A 24,678-nucleotide genomic window follows, 5' to 3' on the forward strand; every position below is an offset into this window, starting at 1 on the left:
ATATTTGCCAACAAATGCACATAAGTCACAAGAGAAAAAATGGAGTTACAGATGTTCTAAAAGTCCTTACATTGTTGAGTGGTAAAAGCGAGGAGATAATTTTTAACAGAGAGCAGTAAGTTCAAACTGTACTTTATAACAAGATCACACTAAAGAAACAGAAGAATAATGTATGAATAAAAGGAAACAAATTGGGCTGGAGAGATGGCTCAGTGGTTAAGAGCTCTGACTGCTCTTCCAGAGGTCCTGAGTTCAAATCCCAGCAACCACATGGCGGCTCACAACCATCTGTAATGAGATCTGATGCCCTCTTCTGGCGTGTTTGAAGACAGCAACTGTCTAGTTATATATAATAAATAAATAAATCTTAAAAAATAAAAAAAAGGAACCCAATCAAAATAAGACAAGAAAATAAAGAAAAAAAAGGAAGACAAGTAGATAGCTAATACTACAATGCTTAAACTTAAACTCAAATACAAAGATTTGATTTTAAAAGACCATCTATACATGCTACCACTTTGGGGGATTTGATTTTTTAGCACATAGGGTTTTCCCATACTGCTTAGCCTGATCCCAAAAGTGGGTTCAATAATCCTTGTACTTTGGCTTCTCAGGTAGCAGGATGTCAGGCATATGTCACAATGCCTAAAAAAATGAGTCCTTTTATCTTAAGAAAATGTTAGGGGGTTGGGGATTTAGCTCACTGGTAGAGCGCTTGCCTAGCAAGCGCAAGGCCCTGGGTTCAGTTCCCAGCTCCGAAGAAAAAGAAAAAAGAAAAAAAAAGAAAATATTAAAAGAGAAAGAAAGTGTAGGATGATGTCATTATACAGGTGAAGGTGGGTATAGGATAGAACAAGGCCTGTCATTAGACAAGAAGGAAGAATGGGTAGGAGAAACGTTTTAAAGAGGGGGAAGAGATGGGAGTGAGAGAGGAGGAGAAGCAGCCGAGAGAACATGGAGGCCGATGTTAAGATTCCTCTCTGCACACTTACAGCTTGTTATGAATATTCTTAAAGGATGGATGTGTACAAGGCTTTGTATGTCTAGATGGGCAATTATATCTTACCAATTGGATCAGAGGTTATTGTGTTGTGTGTTCTTTCATGTGGTAATTTAATTGAATTCAAGAGAGCCTGTGGTGGCTGGAGACACTGGGCCGCCATGGAATTGGGATGCGTATGTCTGGCATGGTGGCAACCTGCCTTGGGAACTAGACAGGTAGAGAGATTGTTGCCAGGCTCAGAGAGTAGCCATCAGCAGTGTGACATATGGGATGGAGCAAAGCAGGTGAGGGGCTTGGCTGACTGAGGTTAAAATATCCAACGGATGTCATGGGCACTATGGTGCCAGATCTAGTGTGGGATAAAAGACAAAATTATTTTAACAGCAACATTAATTTAACAGCAACAGAAAAGAAAGGAGATTTAACTCTCAGAAAACAGATTCTGACAATAAACATGAAATTAAGACTTTTTATAATGATGATCTGATCTACAAAATACAGTAATTCTGTATTTATGTCAACCTATGTTAAGAACTTTAATATATGCACTGCACCTTACTCTGTTTTGGTATTACACATATTACAAAATAAACTAAATAAAAAACAAATCCAGTAAGTGACATACCTTAGCTCTGTAGGAATGAGAACCCCCTTGAAAATTGATGACTCCATAAGCATCTGTTGGGCTCTGCTCCGTGTGCTTTTCCACAGACCATTCTTCTATTGCCTGGTTAAAGTGTTCACCCAATTTCACATCTGAGTATTTTGTGGCAAGACTTGCAGTAAAGCATGCATGCTGCTTGACCAAACGACCACAGAAACATCTAAAGGGAAAAAGTTAAGAGTTTATAATGAGACTTTTCAAAAAATTAAGAGTGAAAGGAAAGTAGGTAGGAAGAGTAATAAAACACCTATGGTGTGAAAGTAACATGGGAAGACTGGCAACAAAAGGGCTTCAAGTCAGGATGGGAAACAGGGATATGAGAAGAGGAGGATGGGGGTGGAGGGCACAACCCAAACTAAGTATGACTGTCAATGCTGCCAGGAAACTTGCTAATCTGTAAGCTAATTAGAAAGTAAATTTTAAAATTAAGTTATTGAAAAATGGAATTAAAATGAATGAACATAAAAATAGTTTGACATTTTAATTTTAGGGTATCTATAAGTAGATATTTTTACCACAGTATAGGAATAAGTACATTGGTGTATTAATAATGAAACTGTAATGTAAACAATAAATAAAATGTGGTACAACTACATAAGAGAAATATTTGCTACATAATGAGATGAAATTTGAGTAGACACAATAATGGGTAGAATTTATGTTGCCTGTGACCTAAGCCAAACACTACAATGAATGTATGACTCCAGGACTACAGAATTCAAGAAAACCAAACTAATCTACCAAGTCACCAAAGGGTGATAAATCATTGCCTGAGGCCAGGAGCACAAAGAGTGATGGTGTGCTACCTAAAGTACCTACTGGACCATTACTGTAAGAAACAAAACACAAGAGCTGTGCAATACGGAAACCACAGCAGAGTTTAAAATTGATAAAGCAAAAGTGATCCCAGGAAAAGAGTTCTAAATGCATGCAGGCAGACCATCTGTATAGGAACAATTCTGAAATTCATCCAGCGCACAGAATAGTTTGCACAGCTAGAATGAACAAACAGCCTTCTGATATATAAGTCCTAGAACAGGCTTTTCAGAAGAGTTTTGTCAGGCTGGAGAGATGGCTCAGTGGTTAAGAGGACTGACTGTTCTCCCAGAGGTCCTGAGTTCAATTCTAAGCAACCACATGATGGTTCACAACCATCTAAAAGGGATCCAATGCCCTCTTCTGGTGTGTCTGAAGACAGCTCAATGTATTTATATACATTAAAAAAAAAAGTAGAGTTTGACTAATGAACCTAAATTAGACTTAAATAGTACAAGTACTAAAATCAAAAGCAAAACTTCAAAGGACCAACCTGAAACAAATTCACCTAATTGCTTGTTAAAGTAAGCCCAAAATCTAACCCCTCCAAATCTTAAAATTCACTATGTACAGTACTCATCAAAACTTCTCATCATGAAGCCACACATGCTGCCCCACAAGTATTGGGAGAACAAGGAAAGATGACCATGTTTGAGGCTTGCAGGGTATATGCAATAACTCATCAAAAACAAAACAAACATCAACAAAACTGAAAACATGTTTAACATGTTTATCCTAGGCATGTAATGAAGTAAAAGGTATTATTAAAGGAAATAAACATCATTAAATAAAATTAAAATGACAGATGATATAAAACAAGTATTATAAAGATCCAAATATTAAAAATATGCCACAGATAGTTAAGGAAATGTGAACACAAGGAAGGAGAACTGAAAGACATCTCAAAAGTTAGAATGACATCAAATAGTTCAACGCATAAAATTCGAGCCTTAAAAAGAAATGGGAATACAAATTTAGAAGACATTGAAAAAAAAGTTTGAAATTTCTTGAATTTTGAAAATTCTTGAGTCCATGTATCTCAGCAGTAAAAAAAAACTATACTATGGCCAGGAGTAGTCATACATATCTTTAATTCCAACACTTAAGTGTCAGAGGCAGGGGCTGGAGAGATGGCTCAATGGTTAAGAGCACTGACTGCTCTTCCAGATGTCCTGAATTCAATTCCCAGCAACCACATGGTAGCTCACAGTCATCTGTAATAGCATCTGATGCCCTCTTCCAGTATGTCTGAAGATACTACAATGCACTCATATGAACAAAATAAATTTAAAAAAAAGTCAAGAGGCAGGCAGATCTCTGAGTTCCAGGACAGCCAGAGCTACAGAGAGAACTTATCTCAAAACAAAAATTACTACACTGCTGAAAACCAACGGTAAGGGAAATAAGTCTTTAAACAAGCTAGAATAAAAAGGAAACAAAAGAAAGGAATTGATAGATCGGGCAAGGTGTGATACACATAACTGTAAGTCCGACACTTGGGAAATGGAGGCAAGAGAGTAGAAAATCTCAGCCTCGGTCCAAGTGTTTGAAGCCAGCATGGACTACATGAGATTTCTGTCTTCAACAGAGACAACAAACACGAAAAAGAATGATGGCTGCAAAGGGAGAGAGGAGAAGAAAATCTAGCATGTTAATTTTTTGTGTATGAGTGTTTATCTGAATTATGTATGTGTACCACATGCAAGCAATGCCAAAGATGCTGAAGGCAGACACTGGATCCCCTGGAACAAGAGCTAAAGACAGTTGTGAGCTGCCATTTGGCTGTTGGGAATCAAACTTGGGTTCTCTAGAAAAACAGCCAGTGTTCTTAACCAAGGATTCATCTCTCCAGCTTGCATCTAACCTCTTAATAAAAAAAATCAGAAGATATACTATATATTAAGCATAAATGACCTAGTCCCTACTCATTTCTAATTGGTTTGAGGTTTTGGGTTTTGTTTTGTTTTTTTTTTGGGGGGGGGGGGATTACTGTGTAGCCCTGGACAGGCTAACCTTGAGATCAGAGAGATCTGCCTGCCTCTGTCTCCTGAATGCTGGTAGCCCAGACTACCAACCGCATTCTATTTTTTACACTGTAGTTTCCTAATAGAGCCATGGGTCATTAACTGTCAGATCTTCCCACAGCCTGTTTTGCTTGTCAGAATCCCCTGTTCCTTCTTCCCTCTCTTCTCAACTAACTCTCACTCTCAGAGCCTTACTCTGGTAGCTTTAAGTTTGAAACAGAACTGTCAAATATTTGAGTAAAAATCCTGCAAATATAATAACACCAATTTTTTTACACTGTGCCATACCTGGTGTTTCTTAAATATTAGTCAAGTTTATTTTTCAAATGTGCTGTAGTATATAATAAACTCACCTGACAAGTTGCTGACAAATCTGACATCCTGGAAGACATCTATAAAATGTAGAAAGGTAAATTACTAGTTCAAGAAAAAAACATTTATTTTAAAGTAAATAATAGTAAGTTCATTAAAAAGTATAAAACAAAATCTAAACATATATCTTTAATAAATTCCATAGGTCATACATACCTTGGTTTATACATTTAACTAACCTTTTAAATTTGCATAGAATTGTTTTAAGTATTTTTAATTTTGAAATAAAACCAAGAAACAATAGAGTAAAATGACAAATTAAATGCAAAATCACATTTACATGTAGGAAAAATCTGCAATAAGACATAAACACAAATTTTAAGAAAAGAAAGTTAGTTTCCCTAGTAGAGCATCCTCAAATCAATTTGTTAACATTTAACATAAAAATGGAAAAATATGAACAGATTTAACAGTAAAGACATACATATATGAAAGACCCAGGAAAATTTTAATATTTAAATAGTTTCATGAAAACATAAGGAAGTCCTCTCTGGGGGTTGGGGATTTAGCTCAGTGGTAGAGCGCTTGCCTAGCAAGCACAACGCCCTGGGTTCAGTCCCCAGCTCAAAAAAAAAAGGAAGTCCTATCTGCTGGAGAAATATATATCAATATTTTTATGGACATCAATTTGATAATACTTGTCAAAATTAAAAGTATCCATTGCTCACACTCTAACCCAAATTCTAAAGGTATGGGCCAGGTTTGTGGATATAACTCAGTGATAGAGCACCTGTCTAACAGGCATGAATAAAACTCTGGGTTCAACTCCTCAGCACTGATAACCAAAAAGCATTTAAAAAAAATTTTTTTTTATTTTATTTATATGAGTACACTGTAGCTGTCTTCAGACACACCAGAAGAGGGCATCAGATCCCATTACAGATGGTTGTGAGCCACCATGTGGTTGCTGGAAATTGAACTCAGGACCTCTGGAAGAGCAGACAGTGCTCTTAACCACTGAGCCATCTCTGTAGTCCCAAAAAGCATTTAAAAAGCATGTGCTAAAATCTGTTTAAAGTATCTGAAGTATAGGTAAAAAATGAAAATACATTATAGCATTTCTAACAAAGAAAAACAAAATATAACTAAAATATCCATCAATAAAGTATACTGTACTAACACAAATGATTTAGACATACAACACATAACATGCAACAAATGAATATAAAGTACTAAGCTGGAGATAGAGCTCGGCGGTAGAGTACATGTTAACATGTGTAAGGCTTAAGAGTTCTATCCTAGTACCACTAAAAAAGTACAGGGTGGGGGTTGGGGATTTAGCTCAGTGGTAGAGCGCTTGCCTAGGAAGCGCAAGGCCCTGGGTTCGGTCCCCAGCTCCGAAAAAAAAAAAAAAAAAAAAAAGAAAAGGAAAAAAAAAAGTACGGTGTGTGTGTGTGTGTGTGTGTGTGTGTGTGTGTGTGTGTGTGTGTGTGTGTGTCTGTCTGTCTGTCTGTCTGTCTGTCTGTCTGTCGTCTGTCTGTGTCTGTGTGTCTGTGCCAGGTGTGATAGTGCATGTGGGAGACAGAAGGATGTCTGTAAGCTCTAGGTCAGCTTGGTCTACATAGCCAGGTGTCAGGCCCGTGAGGCTATACAGTAAGACCCTGTCTCAAGAAGAAAACAGACAGAAAGAATGAAGCAATGGTCTCCAAGATAAGTAATAAACATAATACATTAAACAGTGTAAACTTTACAGTTGAGAAGAAGGTTATATATACCTCTGCTTGGACATGCAAAGACTATTTCTAGAAGGTATGGGAGACAGTGTATGCATATGATTATGCAAGAGTGAAGGCCAAAAAGACTTCCTGGATCACTTCTCCACCTTTTTATCTTTATATGTATAGGTGTTTTCCCCTGAATGTCTGTCTGTGGACATGTATATAATGCCCCTGGAAGTCAAAAAAGGGAGCTAGATCACTTGGTACTGGAGTTGTAAATCATTGTGAGCTAACGTGGAAGCTGGGATTTGAACCAGGATCTTCCAGAAGAACAGTCAGTGCTCTTAACCAGTGAGCCATCTCTCCAGCCTTCCACATCGATGTTTTGTTTGTTTGTTTTGTTTTTTGTTTTTGTTTTTTTGATACAGGGTCTCTTTCATTGAACCTGGGGTTGCTGTTATAGCTAGACTAACTGGTCAATATGGCCCCTGGATATGTCTATTTTGGCTTACCACAGTGCTAAGAATACAGGCATATGATACCACACTTAGCTTTTAGATGAATGCTAGGGAGCTGAACTGAGAATGACTGTACTTTATCCAGGTCTCTCTCTCTCTCTCTCTCTCTGGAAGTTATGTCAAGGAATGGACAGTACCAGAATATTTTGTGAAGTTATGACTAAAAAACGGTAGTAAGAAAGGCGACTTTCACTTAAAGTATTTGTAACAGGTCGTTGTTCCTTTAATGTCTGGCAAGTGCTTATATTATTTCTACTTCAGAGTAAATTTAACAATATCACAAGAAAAAATTCCCCAACACTTATACAATCTATTGTTTTTGTTTGTGGGCAAAGGGTCTCACAATGTAGTTGTCTTAGATAGACTGGAAACTGATTATATAGACCAAACTGGAAACTGATTATATAGACCAAATTGGCCTAGAACTCAGAACCCACATCTCTGTCTCCCACGTGCTAAGATTAAATAAAGGCTTGCATCACCACACCCAATCACCTCTTCTGAGTTTTGTTGATTATGATGGTGTTTTGGGGGAAGGGTTTTTGGGTTTTCTGTTTCTGTTTTTTTTTTTTTTTTTTTTTTTGGTTCTTTTTTTCAGAGCTGGAGACCGAACCCAGGGCCTTGCGCTTCCTAGGCAAGCGCTCTACCACTGAGCTAAATCCCCAACCCCTGTTTTTTTTGTTTTTACAGTTTCTCTGTATAGCCTTGGCTGTGCTAGAACTCACTCTGTAGACCAGTCTCTGCCTCTGGAGTGCTGGGGTTAAAGGCAAGTACCACCGCCATTAGCTCTGAATCTACTGTTTTTAAATAATAGCAAAAATCATATTTTTCTGGAAGAAAATGGTGCCTTAGAACCAAGATCCTAAATATTAACCCACTGTGTTACCTGTGATATAACAATAACATATCTTTTTTTTTTTCTTTTTTTTCCGGAACTGAGGACCGAACCCAGGGCCTAGCAAGCACTCTACCACTGAGCTAAATCCCCAACCCCAACAATAACATATCTTTAGTAAGCTACATTAGAAAAAATAATTACAAAAGTTAATTATTTCAGGGACATTAAGGCTATCTAATGATTGAAAGAATTAAAAACCTTTGCAGGGTCTGGGAAGTTGCCTCAGTCAGTATACTTCTTGTCACACAAACATGAAGACCTCAGTCTAGACTCCCACCATCAATACTGTGTGCCTGCAACCCTGGAGGGCACACAGGAAGGGTTCCTGTGATGGTTGGGATATACGTGGCCCAGGGAGTGTCACTATTTGGAGTTGTGGCTTTGTTGGAGTAGGTGTGTCACTGTGAGTGTGGGCTTTAAGACCCTAGCTGCCTGGAAGCCTGTATTCTGCTAGCAGCCTTCAGATGAAGATGTAGAACTCTCAGTTCCTCCTACACCATGCCTACCTGCCTGGATGCTGGCATGCTTCTGCCTTGGTAATGGACTGAACCTCTGAACCTGTAAGCCAGCCCCAATTAAAGGTTGTCCTTATTTATAAGAGTTGTCTTGGTCATGGTGTCTGTTAGCAGCAGTGAAACCCTAACTAAGACAGCTCCCTACTACTTTGTACATCAGCCAGCTTGGCCACTTGGTGAGTTGTTTCAAAGGATGGATGGCTGCTGCATGTAGCTTAGACAATTATGATTCAGAAAAAGTTTGAGAACAGAAATTCTAGAGCACTGGGTACCTTGCTAAGTCTCTTCCCATTCTCAAGATAAAAACAATAACCTCAAATTATTATGTACATTTGTTTGCTAAATGTAAATAACAATAAATTTACATTTAAATTTCAATGTATGCTTACCTGTGAGGGTCTTTGGAGCTTGGTATAATATACACACACTCCCTCTTGGTCAAGGTGCTCTCTATCCAGGATTTCTGGGACTAAAAGAGAGTTTAAAGATGGTTAACGAATTTATCTGAGGAAGTAATTTTATAATAAAAACACAAAGACATGTATAGTATTTATTTTTGTTTTAAACCACTAAATTGTGATATATTATTCTCAGTGATGGTACACCTTCATCATTAAAATAATTCCACTTAAATCTGACATGATTTAACAGTGCTGTGCCAAAGGAAACAAACTGAATATGAGAGCCTCAGAATAAAACATAAGCCTCAAGAAGAATTAATGTGATCCTGAACCACTTACCACTTAAGAGTTAAAAGTGGGAGTTGGAGGCCCTGGGTTCGGTCCCCAGCTGGGGGGAGGGGGGGAGTGCAGGCCACATTTCACATTTAATTTAGAGAAAACAAAGCCCAGCCTAATCTCTCAGGGATTTCTGGAAAGCTTAGTGACACAGACTGGCTAATGGTGCTGTGATGCAAAGGAGCAGCAAGCAAAGTTCTAGTCAAAGGAAAGTCATCAGAAAAAACTGCTAAGCATCGACAGAAACAGAGTAGGCTATCTATGATCTACCCAGGCAGCAGCATATCTCATCTCATCTTGTAGGTTAAACAAGGCTGAGCTCTTAAGTACTTGGACGGGAGATACGGTAAGGGTAAGTTATTAACATTTAATCTACCAAATTCATGTGTCAATCTTATGATTAACCACAATCAGATTGTAAGTAAAAAAAATAAAATAAAAAGCAAAAACTCAGTGAGGAAAATGTCAATAACTCTAGATCACATAAGTTTAAATATACTTCTAACTAGGATATGCATATTAAAAGGTTTTAAACACAATAAACAAGTTCATTTTGATAAATATGTGCCCACTTCTGCATCCCACAGTAAAAAAAAAGATGCATTTACTTTCTTCAAACACAACATAGGAAATTCACAAAAAGTTATGGTATATTTATCCATAAGGATGAATCAACAAATATTCCGGCAATGTATATATTTATAAAATATACAGACTGATCACACTGTGATTAATAAATCAAATTAATCCTCAATATTTAAAATAAAGTACTTAGGAGTCAAAATAAAAACCACAAGTATCAAGTTAGGCCTTTAATCCCAGCACTTGGAAGGCAGGCAGATCTCTGAGTTCAAGGCCTTCCTTGTCCTATAGATAAGAGATCCAGAATAGCTGGGGCTACACAGAGAGAAACACTGTCTGGAAAAACCAACCAACCAAGAAGTAAACAAACACAAGTATCTAAAATTCTTAGATGTGAATAATGTGTCACATATTCTGTTCTAGTTTGCTTTCTTCTTGTGGTAACAAAAGCCCACAACCAAAACAACTCAAGGAAGAAAAGGTTTATTTAAGCCTACACTTCCAACTAAAAGTTCATTGCTGAGGAAAGTAAAGGCAGAAACTGAAGCAGAGATCATAGAGAAATGCTGTTTACAGTCTTATACAGCTATTCTAAGGACAGAACCACCCACAGTAGTCTGGGCCCTCCTGCAACGAGTACCCATTAAGAACATGCCTCACAGATATGTCCATAGGCCAATCTGAAGAAAGGAATTTAGTTGAGATTTCCTTTTCAGAGATGTGCAATCTTGACAACCGAGGCTATAAATGTGGTCTAAACTATGTGAAGTGAGAGTATAGCCTTAGAGATTGGAGGAGGGAAAATGTGGGTGCCAGTGACAAAGAGTAGCCAAATGTCCAAAATAAAAAATATAATGGGGGCTAAGAGGTTGCTTGCAGTTAAAAGTTCTTGGCTTTCTTGAAGAGTACCTGAGTTCAGTTCCCAACATTCAGATCAGGTGGTTTACAACTGACTGTAATTCCCACTCCAGAGGACCTAGTACACTCTTCTGGCCTCTACCAGGACCACAAGTGGCACTGGTTCATACACACAAATTAAAAAAAAAAAAAAATCAGTTTGTTAAGCCAAGCACAGTGAGGTACACATGTAATCCCAGTACTTGGCAGATAAGAGGATGGAGCACTGAGATCCAGGTGAGCTTGGCCTACCAAGTAAGACCCTGTTTCAGAACATACACACACTCCAAGAAAGAAAAAAAAATGACAAAAAGGAACACTGAGCTAGTTAGATATTTCAGTGGGTAAAGGTGCTAACCTGAATCTGATTCCTGAAGCCCACATATTGGGAGAGAGAACTGACTCCCAAATGCCTCCGACCTACACACGTATGCTAACAGCAAGAAGGAGAAGTTAAAAGTAAGTCTCTAAATCTGAGTAGTCTTGAGATTGCAGAGACCACAAAGCTATTAGGTCTGGGTTCAATTCCTGACACTGCATAAGAAAAATGTGGGGGGAGGGGGTGGTCTTTGAGACAGGGTTTCTCTGTATAACTCTAGCCATCCTGGAACTCACTCCACAGACCAGGATGGCCTCAAACTCAGAGATTTGCCTGTCTCTGCCTCCCAAGTGCTGGGATTAAAGGTGTGTGCCACCACTGACTGCAAAAATAAAAATTTTTTTTATATCCTACACACATGTAGATGGCAAAGAACTCATATTTCTAAAGGAAACCTCTAGAAAAAAATGTTGGTAGTGAAATTCAAACATTAATGATAAATTTTAATTTATCTTATTTGTTTCTGAAATTCAATCATTCTGACCTCATTCAAAAATCTCCATTTACTAGGTATTAAGTTCCTTTGAATGTGCTTACTTAGACAAAAATTACAACATGACCTTCAGTCAACAAAGTTACAACTAGGCCCTATGGAACTTAGAGTCTTTTACAAACATTTCTTACATGACAAAGGCCATTTGCATAGTCCTTCCAGAACCTTCTTTGTAAACTAAAATCTGGTCATTTTCTGAAGACTGTTTCGATTGCTCAGGAAAGAACTCGTAGCTCTTCCATATCCTGGCAGTCTTTTTATAATACTTGAAACTTTGCTAGTCTTTTTTTTTTTTTTTTTCCTCCCTAGGTATACCTGCATTTCCTTCTCAACTACCCTCCATCATTCTCAGTCTCTTATCCAGAACAAAACCACTGCAAACTCCTATAAGAGCTGGCAAGATCACCTAGAGGGCAAAAGTACTTGTAGCACAAACTAGCAAATTAAATTCAATCCCTGGAAAGGCAGAGAACACGGAGTTTGTGATAGTCAGGTTGGGTTACACAGTTAAACCCTGTCTCAACAAAAACAAAGTAACCCAAAGCTAAACAAAATTACTCTCCTACTCTATCAACATTCACTTTTCCTTCACAGTTGTAACTATGCTACCATTCAAATACAACCACTGGCCCTAAATCCCATACATTTGAAATCAGGGACATTCTTCACCAATTTTCTAGCTTTTTCCTTATATTAACTGGTTTATTCCCATCAGGATGCAGAATATCTCCAAGCCTTTAAAGAAAGAACACAGACCTTTTCTTGACTGCACTTTTCCCTCAAGCTACCCAGTTCATGCTTCTGCCTCGACCTGGATAAGCACAAAGAGCACTAGAGAAAAGTTTGGCTTTTTTTTTTTTTTTTTGGTTCTTTTTTTCGGAGCTGGGGACCGAACCCAGGGCCTTGCGCTTCCTAGGTAAGCGCTCTACCACTGAGCTAAATCCCCAGCCCCAAGTTTGGCTTTTTAACTCTGAACATTTCCAATACTTTCTAGAACCTACAGTAAAGCAGTCAGATTTTCAAGTCACCCTCCTCAGGTAAGCTCCACTGTTACTGAATCGGGTATCGCTCTATGTAGACCTGGCTGGCCTCAAACTCAGAGTTCCAAGTGCCTCTGACTCTAGAGTGCTGGGATTGAAGGTGTGAAATAAGTTTGATAGACTAGCAATTGATATTCTTTAGATCCCCAGGTTAATTCTCATACTGTGTTCTCACTTATAAAATAGAAGCACTCAATAAATTAGATAATTGTTGAATGTTACTGTATGGTCCACTCTTCATTTCCTTGTAGATTCATTCTCCTTCCCCATTTCCAGAGTGGGTGGGGGCTGCTACAGATTGAATTTAGGAACATGCCCATAACTAATGACATGTTCTACCACCACTACATTGTCCACAGCCCTCCCCAATTGTTTGTTTTTCTTTTCTTTTTTTTAAAGACAAGTCTCACTATACAGACCTGGATGGCCTGGAACTTAGCATGAAACTGGCTGGTCTCAAACTCACAGAAATTTTGCCTGCCTCTGCTCTCTTGAGATTAAAGGAGTGTACCCCTATGCCCAACCTTCCTTCTCAATCTTTTAAAGGCTGGCATACTTCATTTTCTAAAAAAGATAAAAAAAAAATCAGACATTAAATTTCTTTCTTTCCAACTATATTTTCCTATTATGTTCATAGCTAGCTCACTATACATTGAATAACTCACAAAAGTCTATTTCTACATTCCATCCCAACATTGAAAAAAAAAAAATTGCAGGCCAGGTGAAGTAGCACACACCTTTAATCCCAACATTTGGGAGTGAGTTTAAGGCCAGTCTAGTCTACTGAAAGATCTACCTCAAAAAACAAACAAAAACAAACTATGTTTCAACCCCAAACTCATGCCACATATCAACTGTCTGGCATTCAGCTCTTTTTATACCTAAAATGCACCTCAAACTTGAAATTGAACCTTTACCCAAATACTCATTCTTTATGCAGTTCTGCCTAACAAGGCAAGTTTTCTTAATATTGGAGTAATTGAAATATCACAGCTCCCTAAGTGTAGAGATACAATCAAGTGCTATCAAGCCCAGAAGCCAAGCAAAATTATAAAAAAGAAAACTACACCTAAAATGCCTGTATCAGATTGCTTCTAGGCAAGACTGTGGGTACATTTTCTTGATTAATGATTCATATAGAGGAGGGCGCAATGTATTATTGGGGCTGCTGCCATCCATGAGCAACAGATCCTGGTTTGTTTAAGAAAGCAGGATCAAGCAATAAGGACCAAGCCAGTAAACAGGTTTCCCTCAATGACTTCTGCTTCCTGCAAATTCCTGCTCTGACTTCCCATAGTAAATGGTAGAGTATGACCTGAAAGTTAAAATGAAATAAATCCTTTCCTTTTCAACTTGTTTTAGATCATAGTGTTTTTTTCACAATAATAGAAACCCTAAATAAGACAGAAATTGATACCCAGATTTGTGGGATGTTATAATAGAACTGATCATGTTTTGGGGGTAATTGTGGGGATATTAGAACTATGGGCTGGAAAACCCATTGGATGTTCAGAGCTTCATAAGCTGCTGTGGGAACGCAGACTATAATGCTGAAAACAGAGCAGATAATAGAGTCCTGGCTTGTGTAGTTTCAGGGGAAAGTTTAAGAGTCCCTTAAAACACTCTATGGGGGCAATTCCATTTTTGAATTTTGGTCAGTTGGTGCATAAGAATCAGCTTTCATTAACAGGAGACTAGAGACATTAAAGTGAAATCTTTGCTTTGCAAGGACAACCCATACTGGTCAGCTGGAGTAGAAGACTAAGAACGGCTCTTTTTTTATGGCATCTCCTAAGTGGTCAGCCACATCAAGATGAATATATCCTTTCCAGCCATCAGTTGTCAGAAACTCAAAGAAGTAGGCAATGAACACAAACTTTGCACTTTCTAGGAGAAGCACATGGGCCAGAGAAGTAGCTGCTACTGCTTCTGAGTAAAAAATAGAAGGGTTATGTGGTAAGAATCACCAGTGGGAACAAGCAAGGTTTTCCCATGAAGCAAAAGAGTGCACCTTTTGGTTGTTATAACCAAGGGAAACTGGGGAAAGGAAGCATAAGTCTATTGTGGGACAAATTGTAGATGCCAATCTGAGCACTCTCAACTTGGGTATTGTTATGAGAAAGAAAGGATAGGGAGGGAGAGAGAGAGGAAGAGAGATAAAAAAGGAGTGTGTGAGCTCTCTATCTCCTCTTGCTCCCTGCTCTCCCCCTCTTCCCCTTTGTCCCTTCTCTCCCCATTCCCCTCCCCTCTTCCCTCCAAGTGCTCATGGCCAGCCTTTACTTCTCCCCTCTTCTTCTCTCATCAAACCCCTCCATGTGGGGAAAAAAAAGAAGAGTGTGTCCATGGGGGGGTGGGGTGGCTGGAGGGGCATAACAAGAGACAGGGACAAAGAGATACAGAAAATGAGAATATTCCTGGACTAACAGATACTACTGTGCTTCAATCGCTGGGGCCCAAAAAAGCTCACCGTCTCTAAGCTTTTCTGTATCTTTAAAGATGATGACCATCAATATGCTGTCAGATAGTCCTTGAACAAAGAATATAAGGAGCTCAAGACCAAAGCACCTAAGATTGAGCATCTTGTTACTCTACATGTCCTCCAACACAAATATCAATGTACTACTCTGAAGAAACAAGAAGAAAAACAAGACTTTAGAAAATGCCAAACTTTAGTCAAGAGAATGAAGGAAGCCAAAGAAATATGCCAGAAACAGATTGCCAAGAGACATAGATGTAGGCTGTCTGTGAGTTTCTACTTCTAAATCTGAGTCCAGTAAGAAATAAGTCTTTTAAGAATAACAAATAACCCAGGCGTAGTGGCACAACCCTTAACCCTTTAATTAATTCTAGCACTTGTGTGGCAGAGGCAGGTGGATCTCTGAATTCAAGGCCAGCTTGGTCTACAAAGTGAGTTCCAGGATTGCTAGGGCTACACAGAGTAACCCTGCCTTGAAAAACAAAACAATAACAACAACCAAAGAAAGTAATAAATAAATGACCAGACCTTGAAAAAAATGAAGAGAAGAGGAATAGCATCACTGAGGCAAAATCTTCTGGGAAGTGTTTGGTCCAGAGGGGGCCAAGGATTTTACCTCATGTTGGCAGCCAAACTTGGTCATGTGAAGAATGAAATGGTTGAGGGGAGCAGCAAGGGCTTGGCACTATGAGAGGCCAGTGTAAAGGTGCAGCCTCGCTTGCAGAAGGTTCAGGAATGAGGAGGCCATGGAGGAAAGCTAAAGCTTGGTACCATATGACAGGGTCAGAGTCCCTGAAGAGAGTCTAGGAGAGGCTACTAGTGAAAGTGCAGACTAGTTACAGGACAGACTACAGACTACAGACTTTTGGAGATGTCAGTCATCATGGAACAACCATCAAAGTCAACAACTGTAAAATGAAGCTGGGCTGAGACTATGACACATGCTATGCGAAAAGACAGGAATGGAGCTACTCATGTCCTCTGAACCCAGAAGATCATTAGTCCCACATGTCCAACACTTGGCTTTACTGCTGGACTTTGGTTTTGCTTTGATTTGAATATAACTATGCCCTGGTTCTTCCCTTTTGAAATAAGAAAGCATTTAGCTTGTTTTTATATTTTGCATGAACAGTTATCAAACCACTATTTTAAACTTTGAACTTTTAAAGTGATTTAATTTTTAAAAACCGCTGGATTTTTAGAAAGTTGGGATGTTCAAACAAGAAAGGGAGAGTTACAGTTTAATAGTAATGTAGTGGTGTCAAGTTGACAAGGAGTCAGCTGTCCTGATTGCTTTATCAACTTCATACAAGCCAGAATTATATCTAGGAAGAGGAACTTCAGAAAATGCCTTCAAATTCCAAGTCTGAGAGGCATCTTCTTGATTAACAATTGACTTGGAGGGCACAGTTTACTGTGGGTACTGCTACCCATGGGCAGCTGGTCCTGAGTTGTGTAAAGGAAGCAGAGCAAGTCATGAGGAGCAAGTCAGTAGGCAGCAGCATTGCTCCAAAGTTATCTGCTTCAGTTCCATCTTCTAAGTTCCTGCCTTGAATTACTTCCTTCCATGATGGAGTATGACCTGAGTTATAGATGAATAAAGCCTTTTCCCAAGTTGTTTATGGTTATAGTGTTTTATATAGCAATAAAAACACAAATACTTTTTTAAAAAAAAAAGGTTTTCATTTTATGTGCACTGTTTTGCCTGCATATATTTCTGTATGAAATCTAATGCAAGATCCCCTGGAACTTGCATTATAGACAATGTACTGGATGGCACATGGGTGCTTGCCATTGAACCTGGGTCCTCTGGAAGAGCAGCCAGTACTCTTAACCACCAAGCCATCTCTCCAGCCCCTAAGACAATTACTGATGAAACTTCAAATTATAAAGATTAAAAACAAAATTACTTGAAAATATAATTTATCAGATGTATCCTATCTTATTTAGGGTTTACATTGCTCTAAATAGACACCATGATCAAGGCAATTTGGGGCTGGCGTACAGTTTTAGAGGTTCAGTCCATTATCATTAAGGTAGGAAGCATGGCAACATGCAGGCAGACATAGTGCTGGAGGAGCTTAGAGGTCTACACTTCGATCTGAAGACAACCAAGGAGACTGTCTTCTGCAGGCAGCTAGGAGGAGGCTTTCTTCCCCACTGCACAGAGCTTGAGCACCAAGAAACCTCAAAGTCTGACTATAAAGCGACACACTTCCTCCAACAAGGCCACACCTCCTAACAGTGCCAACTTCTCATGAGCCAAACATATTCAAACCACCACATAACCATGAACTATAGAGTTACGAATTATAAAAAACCTTAAAGTTTATATTGGTTTTGGATGCAAAATATCTGTAGTTTTTATAGTTTGTTGGCCCAACTTCTTGTGCTTTCTTTGCTTTCTATGTACAGATAAAATTTGATGTCTCTGCTTCCTGACTGGCAGGTAGGCCTCTTGCTCCTGCTGTCAGGTCTTCTCCATCATGATAGGCTCTATCCCTCTAACCCAAACCCCCTGCCTCCCTATGTCGCAACAGAAAAATAACTACTATATTTACCAAGGAATCTTCTTGGACTAAAGTAAAGATAAAAACTTTAAAAATCCAGATTGTGCTGGATAGATGGCTCATTGGTTACTAGCACTGGATGCTTCTTCCAGAGAACCCAAGTTCAATACCCAGCATTTTTATACTGTGGCTCACAGCAACCTGTAACTCCAATTCTAGTGAGTCTGATGCCCTTTTCTATCCTCAACTATCACTGCTCACACATAGTACACATACATGCAGGCGAAATAGGTATATACATAAAATAATAAAAATCAAATAAAAATTTTTAAAATGGTCTGGGATTATCAACAAGTCTGCATCAACTGTTCCTCGCTGGATCTTAGATCAACCATAGAGCAGACAGATCTAATCCTGTCTTTGGCCCTCAGTAGGAAAACCATGTCTTTACTGATCTGCAACTGACTACTAAAAACTATCTGGAAGTAGTGGTGCTGCCTATAATCCCAGCGCTTAGATGGAGGCAGGAAGACTGGGAGACTGAGCTACACAGAGAGCTCCAATTTAACTGGACCAACAAAGAAACAATTTAATTGGACCAAAACTAACAAACAGTTTCAGAAAGGGAAAGCACTCCTGAGAAATGAAATGGGCTAGTGAGCTGAGGAAAAGCCCAGAAAGTGCTAGCCACACAGAGCCTGTGACCCTCCACATAGCACCTACCTTGCTCTTCTTGAGCGTCTTTCTTCCACTTGTTTTATGAAGACCAGGTAGGAAAGGGTCTTTACTCCTGGTAACCACTGTTCTAAACACCTGTTTTTCACTATCTAGAATCCACATGCTTTCCATTAATAAAACCCTAACTACAATGAATACATTCAAATGTGTTATTTGTGAAATATTTAGTTACCATAAAACAAAATTTAGTAACAAAAAAAAAATTGAACAAGCACCCTTAAAACTGCTAGCTAGAAGTGAAATCAGCATTACTTATAGCTATCAGGTACTGAAAATCATTCATTTTTGTGACAATGGGTAGTAAAAAATCCCATTTTTACTAGGATGGGTGGGCATCTAATTAACTAAAGGTTTTGTTTGCTAATCCATCATCACAATTCCAGTCTTACAGTTCCCACATCCCAAGCAGTGGGAAGTAAAGTTGCTGAAAACATAAGGGTGCCCCTTCTGGCACCATGTTGGCTCTGGGGCAACAAACAAGGTCTGAGACTGAAAAGGAACAAAAAAGCTTTGAGATGAGTCAGTAAATGAGGCAGGCTCCTCAAGAGTTACAATCAGTAGGTCCAGAATGAAACATTGGGATGGGCATCAGGAACTAGGTAGGTCACCTCTTGGCTTTTAGGTATTTTAGTTAGGTCAAAAAAAAAAAAATGTCACAGTTCCATTCCTACAGTGTTGCTCAAAGTAAATCCAAGCAGTCCTGGAGCATATTGGTGGGGAGGTTAAGAGGGGTCTCTGTCTCTCTGTCTCTCTGTCTCTCTGTCTCTCTGTCTCTCTCTCTCTCTCTCTCTCTCACACACACACACACACACACACACACACACACACAAACACACACACTTACTTTAAGAATATTAAAAACTATAAGGGGGTCAGGCAGTGGTGGCACATGCCTTTAATCTCAGCACTTAGAGGCAGAGGCAGGTGGCTCTGAGTCGAGGCCAGCTGGGTCTACAGTATGAGTGCCAGGACAGCCAGGGTCACATAGAGAAATCATTATCTCTAATAACAAAACCAAAATAAACAAACAAACAAACAAACAAAAAACCCCCACAAAGTAGTGATTCTCAACCTTTCTAATGCTGCTACACTTTAATATTGTTTCCTCATTTGTGGTGATCCCCCCAAACATAAGATTTTTTAAAAAGATTTATGTATTTATTTTATGTATATGAGTACACTGCAGCTGTCTTCAGACACACCAGAAGAGGGCATTGAATCCCCATTACAGATGGTTGTGAGCCACCATGTGGTTGCTGGGATTTGAACTTAGTACCTTTGGAAGAGCAATCAGTGCTGAGCCATCTCTCCAGCCCATAAGATTATTTTTTGTTACTACTTTATAACTAATTTTGCTACTACTATGAATCGTACATAATGTAAGTATTTTTGGAGATAGTCAAAGAGGCTGAAACCTAGAGAACCGCTGGGCTAGAGAGACAGCTTACTGTTAATAGTTCATATTGCATATATTAGTTACTTTCCTGTTGCTGCGATAAAACAGAATTTATTGGGGCTTAGAATTCCAGAGGGATAGGAGTCCATCATGGCAGGAAAATGGCCATGAGCTCACATCCTTCACTATAAATATGAAGCAGAGAAAGAACTGGAAATAGGCTAGGCTTCTTCATCTCAATGCCCATCCTTAATAATATACTTTTTCCAGCAAAGCATACCTAATCCTCCCCAAACAGCATCATCAAATGTGAAGCAAGTGTTCAAATACCCAAGACTACGAGAGACATATCTCACTCAAAGCAGATGCTTCGAGGTAGATTCTCTTAATAAAGTAGCTGTTTTCCTAACAATGCAGCAGATACATCAAATAAATGGACCCATCCACCAATAGCTAATGATAATATTTGGATATATAACAAAAATTAATCTGAAAAAGGGGTACCTAAAGAAATACTAGGGCATTATCTACTAGAAAGCCCAGGTTTTACTCGGTGAGCAAATGCTATTAACACCATTGTCTGAGTATTTTGACAGTTTTTTATTAATACATATATGTTTTTGGAATTTCCTTAATACAGAATTTCCTCTCAAAGAAATGTATTTGGTTTAGTAGATAACTTTTCCAATCTCCTAAGAACCCTCCCTCATATACTCTGTCAAAGTAAAGTACATAAAATGGAGTTGCATCTGGAGTTGTCTATATGTAAGAAACTTAGTAATAAAGGAAATTCTACTAGGTTTCATGTCACTGGAAGAAAATATAGTATACTAATGAAAAAATCATTTTTACCAATTTTAAGCAATTTTACTTTTTAAAAACAAAGATTTATTCTGTGTATGTCTGTGAGTGTGTGCCAGGTATTGATGCTCTCCGATACCAAGAGGGGGTTAGGTCCCCTGGAGCTGAAGTTACAGCTGGTTGTGAGCCTCCCAATAGAGATGCTAAGAACCATACTCTGATCATCTCAAAGAGCAAAGTGCTCTTGAACTACTGAGACTTCTCTCCAGCTTCCAATTTTACTTAAACAAACAAACAAACAAAATAAAACCTTATAACATTAACACCTTTCACCTGAGAGCTCACAAGTACACATCTCCTTAAATAACAAGCTCCACTTCCAGGCATCTGGTTTGGCAGGTCAACATCTACCTAACAATTAGTAACTTCAGGATGCAGGGTTTCTTGGCATAGCTCTCTGGCTGTCCTTGAACTGTCTACACTAGGCTGGCCTAGAACCTTGATTCCACCTCCACTGCCACTGCCACTGCCACTGCCTCTGCCTCTGCCTCTGCCTCCTCTGCCTCCTCCTGTGCCTCTGCCTCTGCCTCTGCCTCTCTGCCTCTGCCTCTGCCTCTGCCTCTGCCTCTCTGCCTCTGCCTCTCTGCCTCTGCCTCTCTGCCTCTGCCTCTCTGCCTCTGCCTCTCTGCCTCTCCTCTGCCTCTGCCTCTGCCTCTGCCTCTGCCTCCTGAGTAGTGGGATTAAAGGCTTGCTTGTATAGCTGCTGTCACCACCACCAGGCTTAACTTTTAATCAGTGATTGTGCAACTAATAAAGTGTTTACTTCATAATTTTTTGAGTGAACAGTATGTAATTGGCATATGTAAAACATTTAGAATAGTCAGATCTAAATGTTAATATCTACTAGCTAATCTATCAAATTTTGTTTAAAACATATTAGATTCAAGAATATCCTGTGTCTGTTACAGTAAATTTATATTCTTAAAGATTCCAAAGACTCGATTCACACACTAAAAGATAAGGTGAAGCACTCTAATTGAAAAAACCTTTTCCAATCTCCTCCTCATGGTAACAGCTTCTTGGCTACCTTTTCTTCTATCGCTTTTGGCACACTACAAAACTGTCAGGAGAAAGTGGGTAACTGCTAACTTTCACTTTGTATATCTACAATAAGTAAATTCTGTCAAGGTTGCTATATTATTGATATGGATTGACTTGGGAGTCTTTTTTCTTTCCATAAGTAAAGAAAAAGGTTGAGGTTTCTGGCAGTCTGGAATTTAGATAGTTGAGATACTTAAGGTTTTAGTGTGTTTAAATAACGGTAGGAGAGACAAAAAGTAATTCACAGACTTTAATCCTGACACAGCTCCTGACGTCAAAGAGAAAGAAAGGACCATTTACCTTTAGAAGTTAATGATAACAGGCTATGATATATTAAATCAGATGGAGCAGTGTACAACTAGTTACAGTTATCCAGAAGGTGGAGACATGAGGATCCATCCCTTAGGCCCTTAGGAAATCAGCCTAGGCAATATAGCCAAATAAAAGAGATAAGATAAAGATGATTCAGTAAGGGCCAAGTCTACCAGAAGAACTTCTCACCTTCACAGAGCAAGACTTAGTAGGTTCTAAAAATTCTAAAGCTGGGAGGTGGTGGCAACACACTTTTAATCCCACCATTTGGGAGGCAGAAGCAGCCAGATCTACAGAGCTAATTCCAGGACAGCCAAGACTACACAAAGAATCCCTGTCTTGAAAAACAAGGCAAAATACAAATCTAAATCTTCAGAGAACTGAGCATACTACCCAAAAACATGATGTATAGATGGAGAACCATTTTCTAAATCCAAACTGAACCAAATCAGAGTCAATAAATCTCTGAAAGTACTTATCTACTTCAAATTAGATTATCTTTTTAACTTTTAAAAATAAACTGAAAGGCTCAATTCTCCAATTCATTTGTATACACGAACCATTGGAATTAGTTTAATAGTTGTAAAATACCATTTAAAGGTGACACACTGAACCAGGCTTGGTGGTACACCCTTTTAGTCCCAGCAATCAGGAGGCAGCAGATGAATATCTATGCGTTCAAGGCCAATCTGATCTATACAGCAAGTTCCAAGCTACACAGTTACTTAGTGATACCCCATTTAAAAAAAAAAAAAAAAGTGACACCTGGTACTGGAGGGATGGCTCAGCAGTAAAGAGCACACACTATTCTTACAGAGGATTAGAAACTGATTCCCAATCAGACAGATCACAACTGCCTGTAACTCCAACTTCAGGGGACTCTAGCTCTGGCCTTTGTAGGTACCTGCACTAATAAATTAAAAGAAAAAATGACATTCATCTAAATTTTGATATACTCACATAAATGAGGAGCTCAAATCTTCATGTTTATATTCCAAGCTAATCTCAACTACCCTTAAGTTTATTTCCAGATATCAAACTTAAAACATACTTTCAAAAGAGAAAACAAAACACAAAACACATGTGCAGCATATTCAATGTTGAAAGTTTCCTAAAAAGAAAGGGAACCAAGGCTGAATAATTATCAATGGCAAACATCATTAACGGCTATGACCCAAAAGTATTGTGTGATTGAATTAAGAACTACAGGTAATGCTAGTAACAAGTCCACTGGTCAATCTTTTTTCTTTTTTTTCAACACGGAAGTATATAATCTAGTGTTCAAATACTGGACAAAAATATAAGGGTACTGTGTCACAAAACCTCTGACTAGAGCATTCTATTCAGTTTTCCAAGTGCTAACTTGGATAGACCACTTCAAAACTTTTACTTACCCATCTCCAATGTTAGAGATTGAACCAAAGCATTACACATACTCTGTACACAATCAATCTGCCAGTAAACTATGCACCCAGGAATAAGCATTTTTTCAGTTTATATTTTAAGTAATGCCTTCAACCATCATACCTGCACATTTTAGGCAATGATCAAATTACAACATGGTTTCATTTAACAGTTGGTTATAAACAACACTAGAAATACTAGTCCACAAAAGTTACCTATTTATTTATTTTGATTTTTCAAGGCAGGACTAAACTCAGATCTGCTTACCTCTGCCTCCCTGGTGCTGGGATTAAAAGTGTGCACTACCATGGCTGGCATAATTCTTTGATTTTTGGCATCTTAATCCCTTTCTTTTCCACCTTTACCCAAGGAACCAGCTCCATGGCCTGTAACAGACTCATGAAAATAACAATTTATAATAAGAATTATATAGTATAGACCCATTATTCCCAAGTGATTTTTTTTTTTTTTTTGGACAGATGACCCAAAAGGTGAGGAAACTGAATTGAATTATTGAATAAAAAACCCACTTTTTAGTCAAGCATGGTGGTGCAAGCATTTAATCCCAGCACTCAGGAGGCAGATCTCTTATTTAGAAGCTAGCCTGGTCTTGGAGGGGAAAAAAAAAGATGACAATGAGGAAGGAGGAGGAAAAGAAACACACACACACACACACACACACACACACACACACACACACACTATTTTAAGCTCTCCTAAGATTTTACTATAACTCAAATGCATAGTGTAATGTTAATCACTCAACTCACTATTAGTTAGGAATTAAGCAGGGTAAAAAAATAAAATTAAGATTCTTAATTTTAAATTTTAAAGTGAGACTGTTCTTCTTACAGAATCAACAAGTTTATGCATGTCCAAACGATACTAAGTTCAAACTATGTGCCATATATGAATTACTTACAAAACTAAAGCTATTTTGGGGGTTGGGGGGGTTAATGAAAACATTTTAAACAAATGTATGCTGTTTACCATCTAAAATGAAAAACTAGATATACCACTGAATAGTCAGTACTTAACGACTTGCAAGGCACTTGGATTCAACTCACCCTCCAGTAGAGTCCTTTAAATCAAAGCCGTAAGTATTTAAATGAAATGATTTAGCAGAGGTAGAGGGATTTGAACTTTCCTTTCAAGAAATAGGAAAAGCGAGGTGACAGACACCTGTAATTCCAGAGCTCAGAAGATGGAGGCAAGAGGATAAGGAACTCAATGAGGGCCTCTGGATTTGAGGCCAGCCTGGGCTACATGTAACCCAGTCTCAAGTAAAAGTAGTCTTCAATGACTTCTCAAACCAAAGTGAGAAATGCATTACTTTCACATGTA

At 38.6% G+C, this 24,678-nt stretch overlaps 1 protein-coding gene across 3 annotated transcripts in view; it reads right to left on the reverse strand.

Moving 5' to 3' along the window:
* Trpm7 (transient receptor potential cation channel, subfamily M, member 7) overlaps positions 1 to 24,678 on the reverse strand; it is an 88,497-nt gene that overhangs the window by 62,805 nt on the left and 1,014 nt on the right. For 2 of the 3 annotated variants that reach the window (XR_010064692.1, XM_039105837.2), the window contains exons 2-5: positions 23,602 to 23,720; positions 8,858 to 8,937; positions 4,861 to 4,899; positions 1,629 to 1,827 (exon numbers count right to left, since the gene is read on the reverse strand). Coding sequence is in view for 2 of the 3 variants with exons in the window: in XM_039105837.2 (XP_038961765.1) it covers positions 1,629 to 1,827; positions 4,861 to 4,899; positions 8,858 to 8,937; positions 23,602 to 23,652 (369 nt within the window). In the remaining variant the exon portion in view is untranslated. The remainder of the gene's footprint in view (positions 1 to 1,628; positions 1,828 to 4,860; positions 4,900 to 8,857; positions 8,938 to 23,601; positions 23,721 to 24,678) is intronic. The other variant, NM_053705.2, reaches the window with a different exon arrangement.

The sequence above is a fragment of the Rattus norvegicus genome, chromosome 3, assembly GCF_036323735.1.
Source record: "Rattus norvegicus strain BN/NHsdMcwi chromosome 3, GRCr8, whole genome shotgun sequence".
NCBI lineage: Eukaryota > Metazoa > Chordata > Mammalia > Rodentia > Muridae > Rattus > Rattus norvegicus.